The sequence below is a fragment of the Corvus cornix genome, chromosome 2, assembly GCF_000738735.6.
Source record: "Corvus cornix cornix isolate S_Up_H32 chromosome 2, ASM73873v5, whole genome shotgun sequence".
Classification (NCBI taxonomy): domain Eukaryota; kingdom Metazoa; phylum Chordata; class Aves; order Passeriformes; family Corvidae; genus Corvus; species Corvus cornix.
In genome coordinates, this window is record NC_046333.1 from 128112019 (window position 1) to 128137492 (window position 25474).

The 25474-nt window shown below is 38.8% G+C and overlaps 1 protein-coding gene across 1 annotated transcript in view; it reads right to left on the reverse strand.

The window, feature by feature from the left end:
* The window catches only part of MMP16 (matrix metallopeptidase 16), a 174535-nt gene extending 149554 nt beyond the window's left edge, over positions 1–24981 (reverse strand). The window contains exon 1 of the mRNA XM_010405008.4: positions 24533–24981. Coding sequence (XP_010403310.2) covers positions 24533–24664 — 132 coding nt within the window. The 5' untranslated portion in view covers positions 24665–24981. The remainder of the gene's footprint in view (positions 1–24532) is intronic.
* Between the last annotated feature and the right edge of the window lie 493 nt (positions 24982–25474).

Below are 25474 nucleotides of genomic sequence, written 5' to 3' on the forward strand. Positions count from 1 at the left end.
ACTAATCCCTCTGCTCGCTGGTGAGAGCAGACGAACGCGTTGGTATAAGCTGACTGATGTCACCTTACTGCTCTCCTCAGTTACTCACTAGGAGCCTGTTGCTGTATTTTTTTGATTCAGCAGAGCTAAATAATTCATCAGGGCACAGCATTTTGTGAGCAGGCCAGACTGCAGGCATCAGGCCAAGACCAAGGTCGCCATGGAGACCTACATGCAGCTTCATCTCCCTCTCTTGCAGAGAAAGACTGTGAAAAATGGCATCAGTTGAGCAGCCATGCTCATTTCAGCAGTGAACAATAGGTATAACAAAATAAGAAAAGAAAAAAAAAAGAAGCAGCAAAATAAGGATATAAAAGCATCTGCTGTAGCTGCATTGAAAGACTTAAATGACAAATGAGTCATTAAGCAGTTCCTATTTGGACTGCCACAACTATTATTTTACATGAAAGAAGTACTAACCCCTCCATTATTAGTAAGAGCTATTGCTGCTCTTCAAACAAATAGCTCATCCTATACATTTCAGAGGGAAAGTTATTAAAGATAGATTTTCTTTAGAACTCATTTAAATTACTAAAATAGGTTTGGAGGGGTAAAATAAAATCCTAACATAGAAGTAAGATTTATTGCTTAGATTTCTTTTACCCTCTTTTGTATAGTTTCTGTCGAATACTGATTTTCAGAGTTCTCTCATCACTCTTTAAAAAGACAGGCATATTTATTATCAAACACAAAAAAATAGCAGTCAAAAATGGAAAAATAATATTACATCAATAAGGAAAAATGCTTTTGAACTGTGTTTATTGAAGTTTTGTTTTATTTCTTACTAAATGTTTTTCATTAACATGAAACCAGCATTTTTGTATGCTTTATGAATGAAAAGAATGAAAGTATATTCTGATGTATTTATAGTAGATCAGGTTAACTTCATAAACAGTATTCTTTTCCTTTTTTCCTGCTGTATAGTGCTGTTCCTTGACTATCTTGTTCTCCAGGCACCTGTTATTAAACATCACCATATTTTATTACCCAAAATCACCTCTAAATCAAGAGCCTGGTCATGTTTTTATTAGCAATATAAAGTATAAACCTTAAAAAGCTGTATTCTGCAACCTTCTAAATGTCTTGATTCTTTTTCTGTCTCACTTGTAAGCCTGTTTATTCCAGAAACCATATAAAACCCCTCCCTCTAGCACATTCCCACGTCCTCAAGCTTACACATTTATTGGAAAAAGTGATTCTGTGGAATGCTGACATCACATTAATACAGCATAGTACTATATATATAGCTTTTGCAAGCCACAGTGAGCTCTCTATAGGTGATAATGGGGAAATTTACAGTATGAGACCACAAGTACGTAAGTGAGAGGACCACATGACTTCTGTGTGGTAAATCTGAAAACAGAAGGAGAGTATCTCTGACTGCTTACCCTGGAAGGTCTTACAGAACCTCCCACTGCCTGACATACACACCCCTGTTAGGGTTGCAGAACCTATGTTTATAATGGACTAATTCCTTTAATTTTTTTCTCTATAACTGTTAATCCCACCTTCTCCTTAGGCTCAATGTTTTCTAGCAATATTCTTGTCCATCACTTTTCCTTACAGATTTTTGGTTTACTAAACACTGCAGTCAAAGTACAGGAGGGCTGAGTGGAAATAATCAACCTCTTCTGATTTTCAATACTCCTTCAGAGATTCTCCATGTTCAAATTAAAGTTCATGAACAGAAGTTCCACTACATTTTGCAACAGTGTCCCTCCCCAGTGGCAATCGCATGTATGTAAGCCATATAGATTCTACTGAGGTAAACCTGATAGATGAAAATTAGAAATTAGTGCAGTTCTTGAAAATTCTGAGGAGATAAAAGACAGGCAACCCCTGCTGTCAGAACCACCAGGCCTAGTCTAAATCCCAGTCCACCCACCCAAACCCACCCTATCAACATATTTCTTTCGTCTTTGCAGTCTTACTATTAAGGAGGCAAAAAAGCTAAAACAATACTTTTTCATGTTCCAGAGAAGATGGGGTTTTTTTAAGAGTCATATATTGGCATGAAACAATTCAGAAACCTGACTCATCATTCCATATTTTCTGGACAGAAGGCACGTGGGACATCTTCTCACAATTTCATCACACCAAAAACAAGAGTTCCCTTGTCTAGAAAGAGACTGTTAAAACACACAAAAAAATCTCTGCTGATGCTCTGACACACTTCAGACAGAAAATTATAACAAGTATAGTCATTTTGCTCAATTATGAAGTGCTAAAAAAACCCTAAGTTTAGAGCCTTGCAGCTCAGATAGAGATAGCATGATCTGTTGCTGGAAGACCAAAGGCCACTTCAGGAGAAGGAAGACCTCTGAGGGGAGTTTTCATTCTTGATGATCTAACTGCAGCCTTCTAAGCCAGCTGGCCATTACATTTATTTTCCATTGGCTTTGACAGGTCTGGTTTGCTTCCAAGGCTGCACATAGAACAGCCTGGTTATCATGGATCTGAAGACCTCATTATGAATGTGTGAAAAACCCAGATATGGTAACACAAACACCAGCAAGTGTTGGACAGTTGAGGAAATGTGCTGATGATTCTGATGCCCATGCTGATTTAAATGGACTAGGAGAGATTTAATTTCGAATCACAGAATATTCTGACTTGGAAGAGATCCACAAGGATCATTAAATCCAACTCTTAAGTGAACAGCCTGTATGGGGATGGAAGTCCCAACCCTGGTGTTATTAGCACCATGCTCTAACCAACTGAGGTAATCTATTCCAGAGACAGGCCTTTTATCCTCTCCTGAACATAGAGCTTGTTAAAAAAAAGGTTGTTATTCACCTGCCTTAAATTTATCTATTGTCCCCTGAATATTGCACTTACAGCCCTTAAATCCTTGCAGTTACTGATGTAAGTAAATCTCTTTTCTAAAAACTGTTACTTGTAAAAAGAAAAATATATAATAGCTTAATTTGTTTTATTTCTAACATGTGCAAAGATATAGCATAAATGAGAGTCTGTTGACACATTTTTCCTTTAGAACACAGCATAAGTGGACATGGAGAAAAATATAGAAAGAACAATTACCACGAAAATTTGCTACAAAATGTAACAGATGGATTCAGTGACTGCTGAGGGTATATGTCGAAGAAACAAAGGGAATAAAAAAAAAAAATCACATTTCCTGACATACAGCTTCCTCTCATGTTATCATGATCATGTGGGACATAGAAGACATAGGAAATGGGTTCTTTGGACTTAGTTTTCAGCTACTGACCTGCTTTTCCAGTCTTCTCTGAACAGGAACCCTACAGCAGACATAAGATGTTATTACAGAACTCAGGATTCTTTTAACACAGAAGAGGGTAAAGAAATAGTTATTTACACTAGATGCATTAATTTTCACCTTGTCCCAAAGCAATTACTTCTTTCTTCTTTATGCTTTCCGGGGAAAGGAAATATGGGGTAGAATGTACATGCCCTTGTCTTCTGTCACAGGAAGCCATAACTTGAAACAGAGGAAGGCAATTTTCTCCTTTCTTTATGGTTGCTTGGGTCTCTTTCCATCTCCAGGTTCCTTTAGCAACTCTTAAGCACTCTGATGTTAGTTATTTGATCCCCATTTCTTTTTATCCTGTGTAACCCTTGCAGACAGTGTGGCTTATGTGCTAGTGTACATAGGATTTTAAAGCTCATTAATAGGAGAATGTGTGACATTGTGGTCTGACACTGTTCTTCCACAGATATGAATCATGATCTCTGATTCTGTCTCTTGTAGCAAGATTTGGGCAGATTAACTGACATCAGTTTCCTCATGTATATACCTGCGACAGACTAACAAAAGCATTTAAGAAAAATCCCATTTGACAAAGAGTGCATACTTTGGTCAAAGGTCTGCTGAAGTTTCACAAGGCTAGAATGGTAAAAATGTATTAGCATCAAGCATGGTGCATTGTGGCTTGCTTTTGACCACAAAGATCACATTACCAAACATCTCACTTATACCTGAATTGCTATATATGAGGAAGCCTTCTGGAGCAAGAACTTTTGGATCCATACCATGATTCCTTTACAACTTTACCACCACACCATAGTAACTGCTATGCCATGTGATAGATCCATAGAAATCACTGGGGATGGTGAGCATTTGCCAAATGGGATAATTAAACAAAGATTGATCACATCTAGAATGTAAAAGTGGTACAGACTGTGGCAGAGTGATTGAAAAGAATGTCTGGAACAATGACTAATGTTTTTCAGCATATATATACAAGGTTTCAATAAATGTCCTGTAAAATGCTACAGAAAGTGCAGAGATAATACTTTTACTCAGCATTATTATTGTTATGAGAATTAGTTTGATGATGTTTGTTGAGCATTTTGAGCAACGGCACATTTATATACAGTAATACAAAAATACAGGATGCAGCCAGGACAGCTGACCCCAACTGACCAAAGAGATATTCCATGCCATTTAGTGTTATTTTTAGCATATAAATCTGGGAGAAGAAGAAGGCATGGGGGGACTTCCAAAGTTATGGTGAGTTCCCAAGTCACTGTTACGCAAGATGAAGCCTGGCTTTGCTGGGGATGGCTGAACCATGGGAAATGAATACCCTGTCAGCTCTCCTCATTTACACAGCTTCTGCTTTACCTATATAACTGCCTTTTCCCCAACCCACAATTTTTGTCACTTTCACCCTTCCAATTTTCTCCCCCATCCTACTGTGGGAAAAGTGGGATGTGTAGGGCTCATCTGCTTCCTCGGGCTAAGCCAAGACAATAGCTTAACAAAATGCTAGGCTCACTAGCAAAATGAAATAAAGCAAAATAGACTTTAAAGTTAGGAAGGGATCTCCTCAAGATCTCTGTCCAAAAGGAGTAAAGTGATATAGGTTTAGATCTACTCATGCAGATATTAATTTTCTGTCTTTGGATATGGGGATTTGGGGGTCAGGCATGGCAGTGTACGATTGCTGTTGGGAGTCCAATCAAAGCACAGCACAGGTAGAACCAGTAACTTTCAGGATATCTGTGTTTCACTCTGTACTGTAGGACAGATCCACCTTGCATATCACAAACAGTATCACAAACCTATACATCACTATAGTGACATGAGTATCTCATATATTTTAAAAGAAACACTTCATGTGGTCCTTGGCTAAAGAAAGAAGCAGTAACACTGCTAATGCCAGTGGAATGGTAGTGGTGCAATCCATCTCATGCTCTCCTCATCCACATGGAAAGGAACTGCAAATAATTTGTCCCAGGAGCAGTTCAAGCAAAAAGGTTAGGTCAAAGTAACAACATTTACACCTTGTTCTGCTGGCGATCATTCAGATCAGAATAAACAAATTTAAGGGAGAATAATTTCAAGTCGGTGCAGAAACCATATTCTCATTCTATATCATGATGAGATACAACAAAAATATTTCTAGTGATGTGGTATATATCTACCTGGTGGATATAGATAAGTTAAACATATTGATAATAATTTGCCACACTTGTAAGTGGCTTAAACTTAGGCATTACCTCGAAAATTGCCGGACACCTTATTGAAAAGATTCCTAACTAGGTTTCCTCATCTCAAATAGCTGTGTTGCCTCACTTGATATTTTCTTGAATTTTAACATTTTCTAAATAAAATAAAAGAAATAGGTCCTAATGACCTGAAGATAACTTTGTCAAGTACATGTGAAACATTTCTGGAAAATTATCAGCCACATTATCATCCTGCAAGAAATACTCCCCTGAATTACAGCTACCCCGTGGTCTGCAGCATTCAAGCTACAGCACTGATAAGAATTAGTAAGAGCTAATCCTGCAAGCAAAGAGCAAAGAGCAAAGTAATATGAAGCACTCGAGCTGGTGACAGGGGATTCACAGCTTCAGACATAACCCCTCCCACTTGAACTGAAAGCTTTGTAAGAGAAGTGCTCCAGGTGAAACCACAGGGGTCAGAGTAAAATTCCTGTTATTTTCAGTCAGGACACAATTTCACTGTAGGGATTTCATTGCCACTAGTCTCACAGTATTTTCAATATCCTTTCTTCTACTTAGAATAAAGAAATGATGTTAAAAAGCAGAGAGAAAGAATCATATAGTATATGGTAATAACTATATTTACATAAAGAACAAGGGAGGATCTGAAAAACTGCAATCCAATAACTCTGACTTCACTTTTAGAACAGAAATTGGAAATACTTTCTACGACCTCATTTACAAACTTTAAAACTGTAAGCAGCATAGAACAGCCAGAGTAACTTAAATTCATTGAGAAAGCACAAAAACAAAACCAGCAACACTGTATGTATTGCTTATATGACAGACGATACATTTTACACAATGAGCACTTTATTTGCCTCAGTTTCAAATCAGTTAATACTGCATCACACAGAAGTTTCACCTACAAGGTCAGACATTAGAGAAGTTGCTCACAGAGATTAAGACGTAGCTTTCAAAACAAGAATGGAGGGTGTCAGATCAAGAGAAAACATTTGACTTGTGTAGGAGTAATAAGCCCAGTAGGTATCAATAGCTTGATTTTGTTTACACAGATTATTCTGAAGGCAGTATTTCACAGGCTATCAGAGAAGGCTAATAATATCAATGACAAAAAGCCACTCTGGGCTTTCTCCTTTCAAGATGCTGACTGGTCTAGCTTTCCTAAACACAGTTCTCAATAGCATGTTTTAGATCAAGGATAAAGTCCCCTGTTATGTACAAGGCCAAGCTTTATAAAGAGACATGGAAAAGAATAAAGCATAAGAAGATTCTAAGCACCACTCTGAATGTGGTCTTAAAGGCTAATACTGCTACATCATTGCTACTACAGGAGTTCAGAGGGCTGCTAGTACATAAAACAAGTTGATCATCCCAGCTCAGTTCCCAAAAATATAGTACAGATCAATTCTCAGTGACGTTCTTCCTTGGCAGTCTCGGGAAGCACCAAGCAACGATGAGCCTTGGAAAGCTCTCTTGCCTCATCTTCAGCAGAACAGACTCCGGAAGCTGGTTTCTTCTTTTCCCTGAATCATATCCCAGAAATGAATTGTGTCACCAGCACATAACTGTCCACGTACCTCAAAGGGCCTTTGGTTTTCTCTCCAAAGGGGCACACATTTTCCAGCAGAATTTCATCCACTGTGAGACTTTACCCCGAAATAAGGGCCAGACTGTGAGGTGACAATGTAACATTTGCATCATCCACAATCCACAATCTTAATGGAATTTATGCGGTACTGCAAACATACTGCAGGGATATGTTTCACTAGAGCCATCTGTGTAGGTTATGATCAAAGGTAACAATGTTTCTGCTTCAGCTGATTCTATTCTTTCACCTCCACACTCAGATGCTCCTTCTATCTTTAGAGAGATCCTTTGTGGGACTACAGCTGAAGAGCTGAATCTAACCCAATTAATACAATCAAAGTGCAATGTCTGATTAGATTACCTCCTTCGTCTTTTCAAAACTGAAAGCCACACAATCCACTGCTTTTCTGACATGTTAGAGTCTGTTTCTCTTTATTTTTTTGAAATTCATTACTTGCTGTCTCCTTTCTACCCAAGAAATGTTTTCTGAATTGTAGGACAGAAATGGGGTGGCTGACTTAAAATACTCTCTATTACAAATACATATGGTTAAAATAATGTTAAATTCTCCATTTGCATTCTTGAGCAAGTAGAATCCTATTAGCAGGTTTTCCAGAGGCCATCCTCTGACTTTCAGCTCCTGATTCATGACATGAATTCAATCAGTATGGTAATTCTGAAGTTTCAGTTTATATTGTTGGTAGTCTATAATGTTGTGTTATTCCCCCTTCAACCAATTTTCATTGAGTATGTATCAATCATGGGGATTTTTCACATGAAAATATTATCTAAGCAATCAGCTACTAAGCAGTCCTATCTTGTAAAATTTCATGTATCTCAATCAAAGTGAAATAAAACAATAAAATAAAACAACAAAATAAAAAGGACCAGATTACATAAGAGAAGGGAGGACTTATATTATCTAAATACTCATCTAAAAATTAATTTGTATTATTTGAATACTAGTATCTAAATTAAACTCCTTAGTTCACAAATTAATGTTAGCATATGACTAAAAGTACGTCACTACTGATACTGGTATTTTGATATGCTGGTTTTGAAGTTCTGATCCTGAACCTCTGTGACAGTGGTACTACCTTACCTACAACACTATTTTTCTCTTATAAATGCTACAAAATACCAAATCAAGAGTACAAAGCCACACAGTTTAAAAGCAGTAAAATCTGTTTTCCTTTTCCTATTGGAGAAATTGCAACACCTGTAAAAATAAAAGCTAAATTTCAGAACAATTAGCATCTAAATCTCATAATCAAGCAGGTGTCTCCTGCCATAGTGATGCACAAGGTCAGCCAGTTAGCTACTGTTAAACAGTTTAAAGGTGTTATGCAAATTGTGTAACGTTAACAGTCATCATATAATGAAAAACAGTGTTTGTCAGCAGTTAGAAGTACTTTGACCTCTTGAAGTGGCAAGTTTTATCAGGAGCAAAAATAGCATCAAATACCATTTTGAAAACAATCAAAACTGAAAAGAGGTATGAAGTAAGCAGTTTGGCTAGTGTTAGACAGCTTTCATGTTAAACTTTTGGAAAGCTTCTTGAAGACTTGGCTTACTGTATAAAATGAAAATATTCTGTTTCTTCTTTAACTGTGAATTTCTCACTCTTGTTTCAAAAAGAAAAAAAGAAAAAAAATGTGAACCGAAGGGCTCAAAAAGAAAAAGACAAACAAAAATATTCTGAAAGCCTTTTTTTTTGATTTTCAAACAAGTCTGGTTGATTCCACAGGCATTATTTACAACTTTCAGCATTGAATTAAATGTTACTGGATAAAGAGAGACTTTCACACATGGTGACTGAAAAGTGTAAACGACAAAAAGCAATGAAGCAGAGAACTGTATTGATGCAATATAGCCCACATTTTCGGTCTAATAAATAGCTATAGAGTTCTTAAGGCAGACACACTAATGCAGAAGAATAAACATTACAGTCAATGGCTGTCAGTAGAGCTATCAGCCTCTCTGAATGAGGAAATTACTGTTAGACACAGTATAGAACAAGGAAGGAATCCAGTCCATTATTGCTGATGAGTAAAGATATACTTTGTAAGCCCACTCATTAAACAGTTAGATCCCATCTCAAGTTAACTTTTTCTTCTCTACATGACTCCACTACTATTCTTTTTGGAAAGTGGTTCAAGAATAACATCCCTCTATGATTTTGAACTTTCTTTTAACTACAAGATTCAGCTTATGCATAAATAGTGTATCTCCACTTTTTTGTACGGATTTCATCCCTTATATAGGTTATGCCTATATAAGTAGGCATATTTATATATATCACATCAGGTATATATAATACACCAGTATTTATCTTAAATATTTAATAAATAGTCATATTAAATATATATTATAATATACTTATATGAATTCCCAGCATGGAGAAGGCTTCAGGGACCTTCTAGCAGCATTCTGATACCTAAAAGGGTCTACAAGAAATCTGGAGAGAAACTTTTGAGGAAAGTACGTACTGATAGGACAAAGACTTTAAAATGACAGAGGACAGGTTTAGATTAGATATCAGGAAGAAAATTTTCACTGTACCAGTGGTGAGACACTGGCACAGATTGCTGAGAGAAGTTGTGGATGCCCCATTCCTGAAACTTTCCAAGGCCAGGTTGGATGACTTTGAGCAGCCTGGTCTAGTGGAAGGTGTCCCTGCTCATGGCAGGGGGTGTTGGAACTAGATAATCTTAAAAGTCCATCCCAACCCAAATCATTCTGTGATTCTATAATATACATACTTTTCATTTACTCAGTTAAAATGTTTAGTAATTCAGTGATTTTCAAACAGCTTGGAGTAAAACCTTGGATGCAATGAAATTAATCGCACAATTTCACCAATTCCATGAAGTTAGAGTCTCATCCAAGTTTCCCAGTGAAGACGAGATATTTTATTAGGCTAGTAAGTACATAAGTAAACAAATAACAGTTACATAAAATAAAATAAATTAAATATGGGTGGATTCCCTTTCTTCTTCCTGTCTCTAGTTTCTTCTTATCACTGAAACACAGGTAGTATGTGAGCTACAAACAAAAGAAAGCATGGAGCGAAATTATACTCTCCATTTCTATATAATTCTGAAGGCTCTTGACTTCTTTCAACAAGAATTCTATGAATCCTTTGTTTCAAATTAAAAAAAAGTAACAAATTTCTTTTTTCTTTTATTAGTTGCTTCACCAAACACCATTACACAATTTTCAACCACACATTTAGCTATTTTATTTCTAAAAACAAGTTAAAACCTATAAAGCCCTCAGACTGCAGGACATTTAAAGTCCCTGTCACCTTTTTTAGCTATCAGGCTTTAGCCTGCTAACAGACATGATGAATTTCTCTATTGTATTACTGGAGATGGGACACACGAGAAGCTATAATTGCTTTAAGCTCCCCTGTCCGTTAGCACTCATAACTTTTACAAAACATCACAGAATGTATTGTTCCATCATTTTTAAAGCTTAATTTCACCTTAAGAATCATTTCCTCTGGTACTGAAAATTTAGATAAGGAAGCGAATATTCATAAAGACACTAAAACCCCCCAACTTTTAATGAAACAGAATCTTTATTTTGAGCAAAGTTAAAGAAAGAACATATTTCTACAGAATCCAGATCTTTTGGTCCAAATTAAATTGACATCACCTCCTCAGGAAGATCTTGCATGTAGAAAAATTCTTTAATATCTCGGTGGAAATGGCATCTAAGCAACTAATCTATGAAGAACAATGATTATATCTTTATCTGACTGCTACGACAAAAAGTGAATTCTCTCGACATTCAGGAAAATGATGGAATTGTTCACAAAGGACCTAAAATACTGGTTTATCTCTAAATGAGCCTGTGAGTACAAAACAAGAGTAGAGCTATATATTATAAAGGAAGCTCTTCTGGATTAAAACATTGTAGATGTATCACTCTTTCTTCACAAATGCAAACTTAAAAAACCACAGCAGATCTAGTCTCTCTCTAATTATAGGAAGCAGAAAGCTCATTTAAATAGTACATCAGGCAGCATACTTAAGTATTTCAGATTTTGGATTAACAAATTAAGAAAATAAGCTAATTTATAAATACAAGGTGGTCAGTTACACTCTCAATCTGACAGTTAATATTACAGTTTTGAAGACCTAAAGCAAGTAGTATAAATAAATCAATGAAATTACATACCTGCCTAGATGAGATCTAAATTCTGGTACTAATACAGAAATGCAAATTTCTGTTGACTTAATCCCCATTTCGCTTTACATAACAAAAGTACTTGAAAACAGGATAATTATTCTTGAAAGTCTAGGGGTCTTAGCCAAAAAAATTATTAAAATATCATTTTCATTTTTATCTTGTTGGGGATTGTCTACCAGGCAATAGGCACTTAGCAAGCTTATTCTTCTAAAATATATTTTCTTACTACTTGCTTTTTATAAAAATGCTTAACATTATGTTTTCTCCCCTCGAGGATGACAAATAGCTGTTTAGATTTTTGTAAGTTTAGGAAAAAGAGAGCCCTTAAAACCATTTAAGGTAAGGCACCAAATAACAGAAGCAGTAAATTTATAAAACCTGCCCTAAGTATTTGCACTAAGTTAGGTAACATGTTTTACATGGATCTCAACAGGCTCAGGCCTGATCTCATTACAGCTGAAGGCAAAAGTGCCTTGTTACAGTAGAGAAATGCTGTGTTCTTTAAATCCCTAACTAAATACTTAGAATACATGAGATCCAAAGATGTACAGTACTGTTAACCTCTTACACTAAGGGATGAATATATTTAATAGTGTGCAGGGCATCAGAGTGACAGGGTAAAAATTGTAGTGACATAAGGATGGAGTTCTGTTCTTGGTTTTGACAGGAGTACAGGTGTCTGGTGTGATTTGAGAGGATCAATATTATCCAGGGGATGGGAGATATATCATTGGACTTTTAGGAGGCCCATGATTTTCTGGAACAGTATCTAGAGACCAAGCAAGTCAGACCACAGGACCTAAACAGCACCAGGTCCCTACATAAGTAATGAATCCCACCATTGCAGAGCGAAGGGATTCAACCCCAAATTATGACATTGGAATGCCAGTGTCTACCTGGGGGAGCCCTAGAGATAGGTCTCATCACTCTCCACCCACACTCAAAACTAGAAACAGGTTTTAGTTACCTAAATAGAAGTGTCTAGAGTCATAGGAGCTGACTTAGAACACAGAGACTGGCTTCCTATTGCTAGCCTGAAGAGGAAGCTTTTGTTGGTCCCATGTTATTTCTGCCAGCCTTGTGCACATCTTGGCCAAAGGCACCTTAAAAGGTGCTCAATACTCACATGTGAGCAACTTAATCACACTTCTGGTCAATACCAACAGGAGAGTTCAGAAAAATACTTCAAGTCACTCTGAAACATACATTAACTGGTGGGTTGAACTGGTATATATTAATTGTTTGGTTGGCTCTGTTTCATTGATTGCAGGCACCAGAACATTACTAATATACAGGGAATATCTGAACACTAAATTTAAGTACTGTTCTCTCTAACTGAATCCCTTTCCCCTCTACCCCTGCAGCTTGCATACTTGAAGAAAAATAATACCTCATGCAAATCATCCTGCACAAATCTCATTGTCAGGATGCATACGAGCAAAGAAACTCAACCTTCCCACACAAAATAACTTGATATCCTCATTTTGCAAGTGTTACATCATTTGCAAAACATGGATATTGTGACCGCTCACATTTGCCAGTGTCATGGACATCCTGAAGTCTGTGTTCGTGACCATACTAATGATGGAATGTGGGAAACACCAAACTAACACTTTTTAACAGAGCATAAGATCTAGATATCCATTACACTCCTACTAGTATCCAATTTTATTAACTAAGTAGCAACACTTATATACAAAAAGGCATAATACTTCAAGAAAATCATAAACTAATCAAGCCCTCCTGAGACAGTGTCAGCAATCTACACACAAATATTTTAAAATCAGGCAGTGTTAGTCCATGTCAGCTGCAATAAGGATTTCAAATGGAGTGGAAATTTAATCAATCCTTATTTTTCTCTGTCCTTTATTTTTCATTCTCTAAAGCCAAAGAAATACACTGAACTACCTATCAGTGCATGCCACTTATGCTCGTATACAGCCCCTGTCATCTTGAATTATAGGACAGCCACACCTTACAATCAGAAATTGCTTAACCTGAGCCAACTGCTAACTGCTGCTGGTAGCCAAAGGAAAAAAAAATCTATTGAAGAGAATTCTTCCATGGTAGAATTCCCTACTGTACTTTTATCACGTTTGGCTTTTTTAATCCAAAATTTGGAAGTCCCACCACTGTGGATTTTAAAACTTGACTTGACAATCTCCAGCTATACTTGCTATATTGATTTACTATGCAATCCTACACTGGCAGAGAAATAGGTTTTTGATGAGTCTTTCCCACCTCTAATATTTCTGATTCTATGGTCCAGTAATGGTTGATCATGTTCCTGGGCTGCAGGTAATGGTCTGTAGGAAGAAAAACTAAGGGAAAAGAAAAGGAAAAGAGAGAGAGAAACACAAAAAGAGGGAAAGAGCAAAAGAGAGAGAGAGAGAGACAGAAAGAAAGAAAGAGATAGAAAGAGAGAAAGAGAGAAAGGAAGAGAGGAAGAGAGGGAGAGAGAGAGAAAGAGAGAAAGAGAGAGAAAGAGAGAGAGAGAGAGAGAAAGAGAGAGAGAAAGAGAGAGAGAGAGAGAGAAAGAAAGAGAGAAAGAAAGAAAAAGAAAAAGAAAAAGAAAAAGAAAAAGAAAAAGAAAAAGAAAAAGAAAAAGAAATTTGTAAGGTGAACGGATGGTATAGGAACCTTGAGGAACAAGAATCATCAACTGAATCTTGTTTACCTTATCCTCTCCCCTTTAATTTCTTAACATCCAGGGGTAGGTGAACAGCATGTCTGCCTGTCAGTGGTGCCTTATACAAAACATTAAATGCCTGGAGCAGTGCATCTTTTATTATATGTCATAAAAATCCACAAATATTCAAATACAAAAGGAGAAGCTTAGGTATTGTGATGACAAGGAAACATGAATGTATGTGGAACAACTTACTTGTTTAAGGGTACATTCACTCAAAACCAGAACGGTTTTTAATTGTTCATTGTGTGGTATTTACAATCTGATCCAAAACTTATTTATTTGTTAAGAACTTTACATTTATTTAAAATTATTTTGAGTATGTTTTGGTAACAAAAATTATCTAATTCAAACTTTCATTCTGAAAGAGACTGCGATACTCTATCTTCAGTCATCTAATGACATCCTTCACCTAATCCTAATAGAGTTGTCTACCAAGTATTGGTACTCATATTTTGAAAGACCAAAACAAAACCAAACAAACAAAAAAACTACAAACAAAAAACCAAAACCCAAAAAGCCCTAAAAAAAACCAACCACAAAAAAATCAAAACCAGTGTTCAAACTGTTATAGACATGTTTTTCACCTTTTCTGCTCTGGTACTTTTTTTTTAACACATTCACTCCTAGAACGATTACACAGATGATTAAATTGAAATGCTGTATTTATATTTTATGATATTCCTCTGCTACATTTTATGAAAAGAAGTGAAACAGTCCCAAGATAAAGGAATGATGAAGATATATTCATGGCTCTTTTACGTGACTTTTCTTCTACTGCTCTTGATATGTATTGGAAAAGGCTGGAAACACTCTTCAATTAGTTCAATGCACATTTGTGCAAGCTAGGTTACAAAGATGGATAAACTACGTGATCCATATGAAGACTCATGATGGAACTGGACACACAATCTGCATCTTCAGCCCCCCCAGAAAAATGCCTCAGCCACTTAAACCACATCCTTTTCCCTACATATTTAAAAATATATGCAATAGAGAAAAATATAATAAAGACCTTTCTAAAACTGACATTTCACGTACAAGTAATGAAGGACAGAAGTATCAGAGCTCGGCACTTCATAATCAACAAGGAAAACCAAAAACTGGAACACTGTCCTGAGTTGGTTTGAGGCTTTTTTATTATTGTTTCATTTTTCTAAATACATAGAAGCAATGGGAGAAAAAAAAAAAAGCCTCACATGCCAAGACCAAAATCATGATGCACAGTTAGCAGTACAACTCTATTACTTCTCATAATAATAATAATACCTTTTATGGTGTGAAAGATCATTTCTTTCACTTGCAATTAAACATAAACCACAACACAGACAGATACAATCTGTCAATTTCTCTGCAAAGACAGTAGGTCAAAGCAATTTCCTAGAAGAGCATCACACAACCAATGTCTGAGGTAAAAAAGAAAAATGTGACAGGATCATCACCTTCAGATCCGCATGCCATACAAAAAGAAAGCAATTTCCTCTGTTGTACACTTTGTAAATATCCACCAATACATTTAAATGAAGTATCTTCCTCCCCATTGAAAGGGAGGCTTGTTTTTCTGTTTTACTATCTATATTTTGAAGACATTGATAATTTTCTTTTTGGCTTTCAGCTGGTAATTTTCTGAGAAAGTAAGTCTTCCCATTGCCAACATCTATTTCACACCTGCAAGTGAATTTGTGATTACATCCCAGCAAAAAAGAACAGTACCAATGAAATAAAACAACTTTTTCGCTACAATATCATGAGGAGAAAAATACTAAAGACCAGATTTTCTGAGGTTAGCATTTCTTTTCAAATTATCTATACAGCTTTGAAACCAGTTCAACTGTTTTGTAAAAGGGAGAAAACACACAACACAATCTTCATGTATTACCAACATGTCACATGAGTGCGAAAATCTGATGAAAATTGATATAGATTTTACAGCAGTTACTTTGCTCCCCCTAACTGTGGCATGATATGATGAGTACTCATGAGTTAATACAATCAGAAGCTCAAAGAAGAGGACATCAGTCCCAGAGGGACATTCTTTCACATAATCACAGAATGGGTCAGGTTGGAAGGTACCACAGTGGGTCATCTGGTCCAACCTCCCTGCTCAAGCAGGGTCACCCCAGAGCACATGGCACTGGATTGTGTCCAGATGGTTCTTGAATATCTCCAGTGAGGGAGACTCCACACCTTGTTCCAGTGTGTGGTCACTGCACTGATTCATATTCAGGTGGAACTTCCTGTGTTCCAGTTTCTGCCCATTGTCTCTTGTCCTATTGCTCAACACTGCTGAGCAGAGGCTGGCTTCATCCTCTTGACACCCTCCCTTCAGATTCTGATAGACATTAATGAGGCCCCCTCTCAGGCATCTCTTCTCAAGGCTGAACAGGCCCAGCTCCCTCAGCCTTTCCTTGCAGGAGAGATGCTCTTGTACTGAGGAGCCCAGAACCAGACACAGCTCCCTAGATGTGGCCTCACTAGGGCTGAGTAGAGCAACAGGATCACCTCCCTTGACCTGCTGGCAATGCTCTTGCTAATGCACCCCAGGATACCTTTGTCCTTCTTGACCACAAGGACACACTGCTGGCTCATGGACAGCTTATTGTCCACCAGGACCCCCAGGTCCTTCTCCACAGAGCTGTTCTCCAGCAGGTTGGCCCCCAGTCATTACTGGTCCATGAGGTTGTTCCTCTCCAGGTGTAAGACCCTGCACTTGCCTTTGTTGAGTTTCAGGCAGTTCTTCTCTGTCCATCTCTCCAGCCTGTCGAGGTCCTTCTGAAGGGCTGCACAGCACTCTCGGGTATCAGCCACTCCTCCCAGCTTTGTGTTGTCAGGGAACTTGCTGTGGAGGCCTCTGCCCCTTCATCCAAGTTATGACGAAAAGTTAAACAATACTGGGCCCAGTAATGAACCTTGAACCACCAGTGACAGGCTCCCAGCTAGACCCTGTGCCACCAATTACAACCCTCTGGGATCTGCTGTTCAGCCAGTTCTCAGTTTATGTCACTGTCCACTCACCCAGTCCACACTTCCTGAGTTTGCCTGTGAGGCTGCTGTGAGACACAGTGTCAAAAGTCTTGAAGTTGAGGTAGACAATATCCACTGCTCTCTCCTCATCCATCCAGGCAGTTGTTTCATCATAGAAGGCAATCAGGTTGGTCAAGCATGATTTACCCCTAGTAAATCCATGCTGACTACTCCTGATCACCTACTTGTCATCCATGTAGATAGAGATGGCCTCTTTTCCAAAGCACTGACCCAACCAGCATAGAGGCAATCCTACCAAGAGGTAGCAGCAGAGACACAAATCTACTTCGACCCTGGCCATACAGTGTAGCTGCTCTTTTAAGATGCAGTCATAAGGAACTTTCTTCAATATTCTTTACAAAGACATCTTCTACAAATACTCCATAACCCAACTGTCTCATTCCACACTGTTATTCCACACAAGGGTCAATCGTGATATGATTCATAATGAATTAATAAAGAAAGTAAAATATTTTCATCCACAGTCACAAAGCAATTGTTGAATAATATGCTTTATGTTTTTTTCACAGTGTAATAAAAACTGCTATTGTTCTACAGAGAGTAAGCATCAAGTGACTTTAATGTTCTTCAGAGGTATTGCAGCTTATTGCTTCAGCTGCACATCCCCTAGCACAGCAGAATGTGAAAGTCCTTTCCCAATGACTAGGTTCAAGCTTCAACACCTGAGACTGGATTACCTAATATTAAGCTCTGAAATCAACAGGACATAAGTTTCCTTGCACCCTGAAGCCTTGATCTTGAAATTAACAGGAGTTTCTAAACATGGTAAAAATACCTGAACAAGCTGCTAAGTCAATTATGTGCTGTAAGACCTCAAAAGGTATGCTAGAAACATTATTATCACAGCTGAAGTGCAGATAACTCCTCAGCTGCTATAAACCACATGTTAATAAGCAAAGAAACACTGTATCAACAGTTTTGGTTAATAAGTAAAACTACAGAATTTTTTTTTTTCTTTATCTGTAATTTATGTCAAATTTAATTCATCACAGAAATAAAGTGTTGCCACTTAATTGCTCTTAGTGTACAGCAAAGATGCTTACAATGAATGACGATAAGCAGGAACATGAATGAACAGTTGCCAGGCAACCAATAAATAAAGGTTCCAAATAGCATGACCTCTCTTTAAAGGATAAAGCTCTAATCATAATTATTTTTCAAATCCATTTCAGTGCCAACTAAAATCATGTTTGCAGCACTAATCCTGGCCTTCCTCATACAAAATGAAACCAAATCTGTCGTCTGATGTATCACAGATAACAAATTAAACAGACTCAACCTGCTCCTTCAGATTATGGTCAACAATGTAGTTTGAGGATGGCAAACAGGTTAGACAATAAACTGGAATCTGAAACACAGAGCTGAGAAGATTTAAGCAATTTTAATGGGTAATTAATTTTTCTTTTAAGTTACATTGTTTCTTTAAGGATCTTCAAATGGTATCAACACAAAATCCTCCAGTGTTTAACACCACAAAATAATCACTTGGTAAAGTAGAAGGATGAGACAGACTTTAAAATACTAAAACCAGATGCAGTTTGAAATGCTTTAAAAATCTATATAATACCACATTCTATCTTTATAAACTCTTACAACACAGTCTTGCTGAGTGCATAAGCAGAGCTGAGGTGCCTAGAGCAAGCACTGACCTTTTAGACGGATTCAAATAAAACTGACAAAGAGCAGCATAAATCTTAAATCAGTTAAAGAACACAGTATATCCACTTTGAAGAAACAATGAATGGTTCTGCAGGAGTTTTACATTATGCCTTCCAAATAATGGAATGGGGAGAGCTTGGGCTTGCTCACGGTTTACTGGTGGGCTAATAAATTTTATATTTATTTTAGTAAGCTCTCATGTCAGAAGACATTAGGAATACATGTTTTTGTAGCTTTATCTTGCACTACATCAAGTGATTACATAAATCTCTTTAACCATTTTATTTCTTTTCTTTAGTAGAATTGAGATTCACTAATAGCTGTGATGCTTAAACACTAAACTCACAAAAAATTTCAACAGGAAAACAAGTTGAACTACAATAATAAACAAATAACTTTTGTACCTAAGATATAAGATATTATGTCAGCAGTGAACCCATACGAACAGGCACCATCCTTCCAACCTGTCTTTGAAAAGAATATAGGCAACAGAATCCATTAACTTCCCTGCAACATTAGTAGCGGAAAATAATCTCATACTTTACAGTAGAAAATACACTCTAACAACTAAGTAGTCTACACATGTATTTCTTCGTATCAAATGAGATCAAATACCAGCTCAAGGTATTTGCCTGCTTCGACAGAATAGAATTCTGTTGCCTACCATCAGACACAATTTTCCAATTATTTTCCTTATCTAGATATATCTGCTCATCAGAGACCTTTACAGGAGCTTTTCTTTGTATCTGTATTTCATCAATAAGCAAAGAAGAAATACACCACATTTTATCTGTATTTTCCTTGACTAATATTTCACCCACTAATCAGCTTCATCACCTGATTCAGTAACTCCTCTCCATCCTTCTAAGAATTTCAGTTTGAACTCCTTGTTCTAAAAAAAGTCCAGTTTGTTTCATTGATATCCTATGCAAGAGTGAGATTCAGAATTTAAGTAATTGAGAATCATGCATAGTGACTGCAACTAAAAACAGTGCAGAAGAACCTGTAATTTCCTCTTAGGACACATGGCAGTATTGATAACAAAACCTCCTTAATTGCTTTTCCATAGTTTTCAGCTTGCATTTTAATGAATTATAAAAGTACTGTGTTGTGCCTGTAAACCTCACAACCAAGCCCACTAGTTCAAAAGTGTGTAACAGTGATATTGGAGGATTTTTTCCCTCCTAAATGTTTATTCCTTTTCAGTTGCCAGCTGAAGAATGAAATTGGTCTGATTTTAAGCCTAAAAGCTTATGGAATAAAAGGTCATGCCTTACCATTTAGCAGGAGCTGGAGGCTAATTGTAAAGTTTATTAACAATGAAAACAATGGGGTTCTCAGAAACTTATTACTATGGAGGAAACTGATGTTATTTTTCTGAAGTTTGGATTCCAGTGTGTTTTGTTCCACAATATGCAATTTAACTATCCCACTTTTGAAAATGGGAGACGACTGTATTGTTTTAAAGAGCTGCTCACACTAAAATAAGAGTCATTTTAAGATCTCCCCTAGGGATTCAAGTCTATACATTTAGCATTAGAAGGAGGAAAACAGAGCATAAGTGCCAGCTTGAGGAGAGAGATGATGCGGCATGCTTTCTCTCTAGTGTTTCCCACATCACAGATACAGTCAATGAACCTAGGTGCAAGCCGAAAAACACTTTCCACAACAGGGCTTAGGCAGATACTCAGCTGAGTAAGAGTAAGCAGTATTATGTTCCGGAGATCAATTGTATTCTAGATGCATGCTGATCCTGTCTTCTGATCAGGGTACTTTTGTTTCAATAACCATGTTTCCCATAACAAAATGGTAACATTTGTTTTCATTTTTTTATATTGAATATTTTATAAAATATAAACACACTTATTATTCAAGTCCATACAAAATCTAAGGGATGACATTAGGAGATAAAATTGCAGAGCAATACCAGCTCAAACAGTGCAATATTGTTTGGTTCAGGAAAGCATATATATATATATACACACTAGATGGATGGTACTTGTGAAAGACCATCTATAGACACTCCCAGTAACACACAGAAGAGTTATCTTTGATCCACACAAATACTATAGTGAGGAGCCCAGTAGGGGGAAGAAGGTAGTTCATTGCTCTATCATTTTTTAGTAACAATTATCTTCTATGTATTTGACTCAGTTTTATATTTAGAATGCTCTTTTAATAACTGTTATTCCATTCACTATCTCACTGGTAGACATCTTCCCCTGCTGGTAAACTGAAATAGCTGAAAATAGCAGCAAAACTCTACATTGATGACATAGTCTTTCACTAATATACTACAAGAGGTTACTGTTTTGGACCAATAGTTCAGCTGTAAAAGACGGAGCTAACAGTGTAGTCCTTAGTTTTTCTCATGGTGTCAGAAACAAAGTCTCACAAAAATGCTACTGGTAATCAATGAACTTCGAACATTAATGCTAAAAGCTTCCTTCACATACAACTATGTGATTCCTGCCCTTCATCATAATTTCTTAACCTATCATTTACAATCATCTCTCATGAAGCTTTAGCACAAAGCTCTCACCAGTATAGAGTGCAAGCATGACCCTCTCGTGTACCATACTCCATGATCTGAATCCTACTCTGCTGTGTCTATTACATGAAATACTGCATACATTTCAGGATAGACAGCTGAATTCAGCTATCATTGGAAGTTTGAGGAATTCCTCCATGCACCTGTTTGGCTAAAAGAAATTTTACAGAGAGACAACTAAATTACAAGGAACAGAAATGTTGATACAAGCTTGTAAACTTCAGTTTTGTGTTCTAACTTTTAAAAGGAAACATTATTATTTAATGTCTTTGAGCTACAGTAATATCTCTTAAGACTTGCCCTGGCTCACAGCACTGAAACAAACAAACCAAAAAATTCAACAAGACTGCACAGATTTTACTTATCAGTCAGGAAACTGGATCAAACAAGACAGAACAAGAGGAAATAAATCATCTCCACATTTTATAATGATCAACAGGTATTATCTGTACTTTACTTAAAGACAAGAAAGAATGAAAAGGTAATCTGCGTTCCAACCATCCTAAGCACTTTTTTCAGTGACGTTTTAGTCAACTATATGTACACCACTTCTTTCCTGAAGCCTACTTTGCATACTTATTCTCATTGTCATAAAAAAATCTGTTACATTTTCACAATTTACTATGAAGTACAATTGCTTTATGCACTTGTGCTGACATGCAGAATTGTACAGCACAATACATACTTACTGTTGCCAAGTCCTTTGCCTCAAATTTCCTATGCTTTTAGCCTTTGCTGTTCCCAGCAAAAAGAAAATGGAATGTTCGGCACTATCCAAACAACGTGAACACGGCAATGGCTGTTCTGGGGCAAATCTGAGGTTCATTTAGGCCAGGACCATGTCACTAGCAGTGGTCAAAGGCAGTGACCTAGGGAAAAGCCCCGTATTAGGACAACTCTCATATAATACAGCAATCCCCTGGAACACTCTTCTGGCTCCCAGCAATGTGTTGCTCAAAGACTTAAATATGAAGAGACTGGAAGCGTTGGCATATGACAACACTCTTTGTTTTCAGAAGGGCTGGAAAGAAGAGCAGGAGATGGCATATTTCAAAGAGGAGAAATATGTGCCCTCATCACACACACATGCCACTTCATTCTATCCAACAGTGTTTCTTACTCCTGATATTGCCTTTACCCTCAAAAAGTGCTGTTTCCCATATGGAAGAGGTGGCAAAAATGAAAGTGTTTCCCTTCTTTCCTCAGAAAACCTCCTCCTGACTGGAGCTGGCCTCCTGTTCATATTCCACTTGACTAAACCAATCTTTTTCTCCTCCCACACTAGCTCCATCTGCCGCCCGTCTCTCCAGCAGAGCCAGATGCCAGCAAAGCAGACTGCTGTGGGAGGAGAAAGTTCTGTCGCTGGAATTTCATCCCTATACTCTGCAGGGGGCCAGCCTGTGAAGCCTGGAAGGATACAGAGAGCAACTTCCTCTCTTCCACACTCCTTCCCCTTCTCATCAGTAAAGAAGGCAGCTGAGGACATGAGCAGGATAAAACTTCAGTGTGTGCTCTGAAATATGCAGCTTTAATATTCATATAGCAGAAGTCTCACAATTTTACTCCAGACTTGAGCATGGTACACACCAGATAAATAGACGTGAGAAGATGAGTCCTGCTCCAAAGGGCTTGCAATCAAACAGAAGCTGAGATGTGAATTTGTGATAAGGATTAAATGAGTGACTAGACCACAGACGACAGAGAAAAAAGAGTCAGATTTATAATCAGGAGAGATTTTAATGATGGAGTAAAAAGACAATACTTTCTGGAGAGATGGAAGTCAAAGAAAGAAGCAATGGATGAATGTTGTTAAGCTGAGAGAATTGCAAAGGAAACTGCCTGTAGAGAAGGAAAGAGTAGGATGAAAACAGACACGGAGAAAGAAAATGTGGGTTCTTTATACATTTGATGTGATCTTGCATGAGACAGAGAGAGAAAACATACAGGTAAGAACTTTAGACAAAAAGGGAGACAGTCTAGGAACGGAGGAGGATCTGCATGAGCAATCTTGTCAGAGAAAGGAGCAAGAATGTGTGTCACTTAGTGAGAACAAGAGCTCATACAAAACAAGCAAGTGTGCATATGTGTGAGACAGGGACACAGACTTTATTTTTCTGAGAGAAAGAATTATGGGAACCCAGGAGACTAAAGAGACTAAAACCAAAAAAGGCTGGTGAACGGGTGCAGCAGAAAGTTTTGAGTGAGGTTAGCAGGACAGAAGAAAGTGAAGGTACCGAGTGATCTAACAGAAAACCAGAATTATGTATAAGAAGCTGAAAGAGCACATATAAATTACAGAGACATAACAAGAAAAATCAAGAAGTTGAACAGCCAAGGAAAAGAAGGAAAATAGACACATCACATTGCAGTATAGTAAGGGATCACAGCAGAACAAATGGAGGGACAGTATTGAGAAAAAGGAGGAAAGAATATATGCAAAGATGATCAAAGTCAGTAAAGGAACATTAGTTAAGTGGAAGCACTATGTAAAAACTCTTAATGGGAAAACTGGGAGTCTAGATAAAGGTGACTGGAAATGGATGTTCACTGAACTGTCAGTGTAAACTCCTAGGGTTTGCCCCACCTTGGTATCCCCACATTTTAATCTTCATTTTCTCTCGGAAAAATACTGTTTCCTTGTCCTCCACACCCCCTAACTTCCGAGCTGTAGTTGCACCTTTATGCCGTTTGTTTCACTATTTCTAGTGGCAACTCTTTTTCTTACGTCTACATGGGAAAAAGATCTTATTTTTTTTCAGACACTCTACCACAAAGAAACGTGCCAAAAATCTCAAGTTTCCTTCCTCCTGTCCCCATAATGCTCTTCCATTCATTCTTCTTTGAAAAAAAAAAAAAAAAAAAAAAAAAAAAAAAAAAAAAAAAACAAAACCAAACAAGGCTGGGGAAACCCAGCAATACAGTGGTATCTTAAGTCCAAGACATCCAGCGAACCTTTCCCGAGCTGCATGTACATACTGCGCCCCAGGTTTCCTCCGTGCCCGGGTGAGGGTTTCCCGTCTCCCGCGGGCGAGGGCAGCGGGAGGCACGGGCTGCGCTCCAGCGCTAGCATCGCGCTGCCGGGATAACGGGATCTCCGGCTGAAACGCATCCATCAGGCGGGGCAGCGCGGGGAGGGGAGCTAGCTACCGGCTGCTGGAAGGAATGCCTACACAGACGTATGCCCTGGCTGCTGGAAGACATGGCAGCTGGCTATTTGATTTGATTTGAGGGACATAAAAAACGGGAAGGGAAGAAAGGGAGAGGGGGAAGCACACACGCTCGCACACGCATCCGGCTGATCTTACCTCCACATTGAAATACTGCTCCGCTTTGCACACTGTAGCACATAAAATCCAAATGAAGGTTTGCAAGAAAAACACCCTGGACTGAGACACGAAATCCAACCGGCTTCCAGTGCTGGATGCGAGTACGATCATAGTGAACTATGCTTCAGCGGGTGGAAGATCTCTCTCTTTCTCTCTCTTTGCCTTAAACAAATGCACAAACAAACCAACCTCCCCCGTGTCGGTGAAGAGCCCGTAGCGCAGGTTCACCCACAGCCGGGGAGGAGGGGGAAGAGAAGGAGGAGGAGGAGGAGGAGCAGACACTTCACAGCACAGGCGGCGGCGCGGCAGGGTCAGCTCTCGCTCATCCTCACCACCAGCCCCGTAAAGAGGAATGTGGCGTCCGAGTGCAGTCGCTGCTCCTGCACGACTCCTCTGCCCAGCAGCAGCAGCTGCCTCCCCGTGTCCTCCCTCCGCTCCCGCCTCCTCCACCTCCTCCGCCTCTCCTCCTCCTCCTCTGCTGCCTCCTCCCCTTCAGCCTCCGCCTCCTCCTGGGGCGGGTTGGCTCGGCTCGGCTCGGCCCGGCCCGGCTCCGTGGCGTGGCCCGACTCGCCTCGGTCCGGCTCGGCTCTGCCCGGTTCCCTGCCGTGGCCCCGCTCGGCTCGGCTTCCTGCCCTGCCTCGCCTCGCCCCCCGCCGCTCCCCTCCACTCCAGAATGTTCAGCCGAAACCTACATGGACCCGCCCCGTAGGCGGCCTAAAGGCGACGGCCCCACCAGGCGGCCCCGCCGCGCCAGCGCCGCACGGCCGGGCTCGCCGGGCCCCGGCCCGGAGCCTCCGGGGGCGGCTGCTGGGGAGCGGCGGCCCGGGAGCGGCCCGCGGCCTTTCCCCACGGTCCCGTCCCCAGGAGCCGCACGAGTGCCGGAGCCTCCCCGCCCTCCTCACGGGAGGCGCCCGGCGCGGA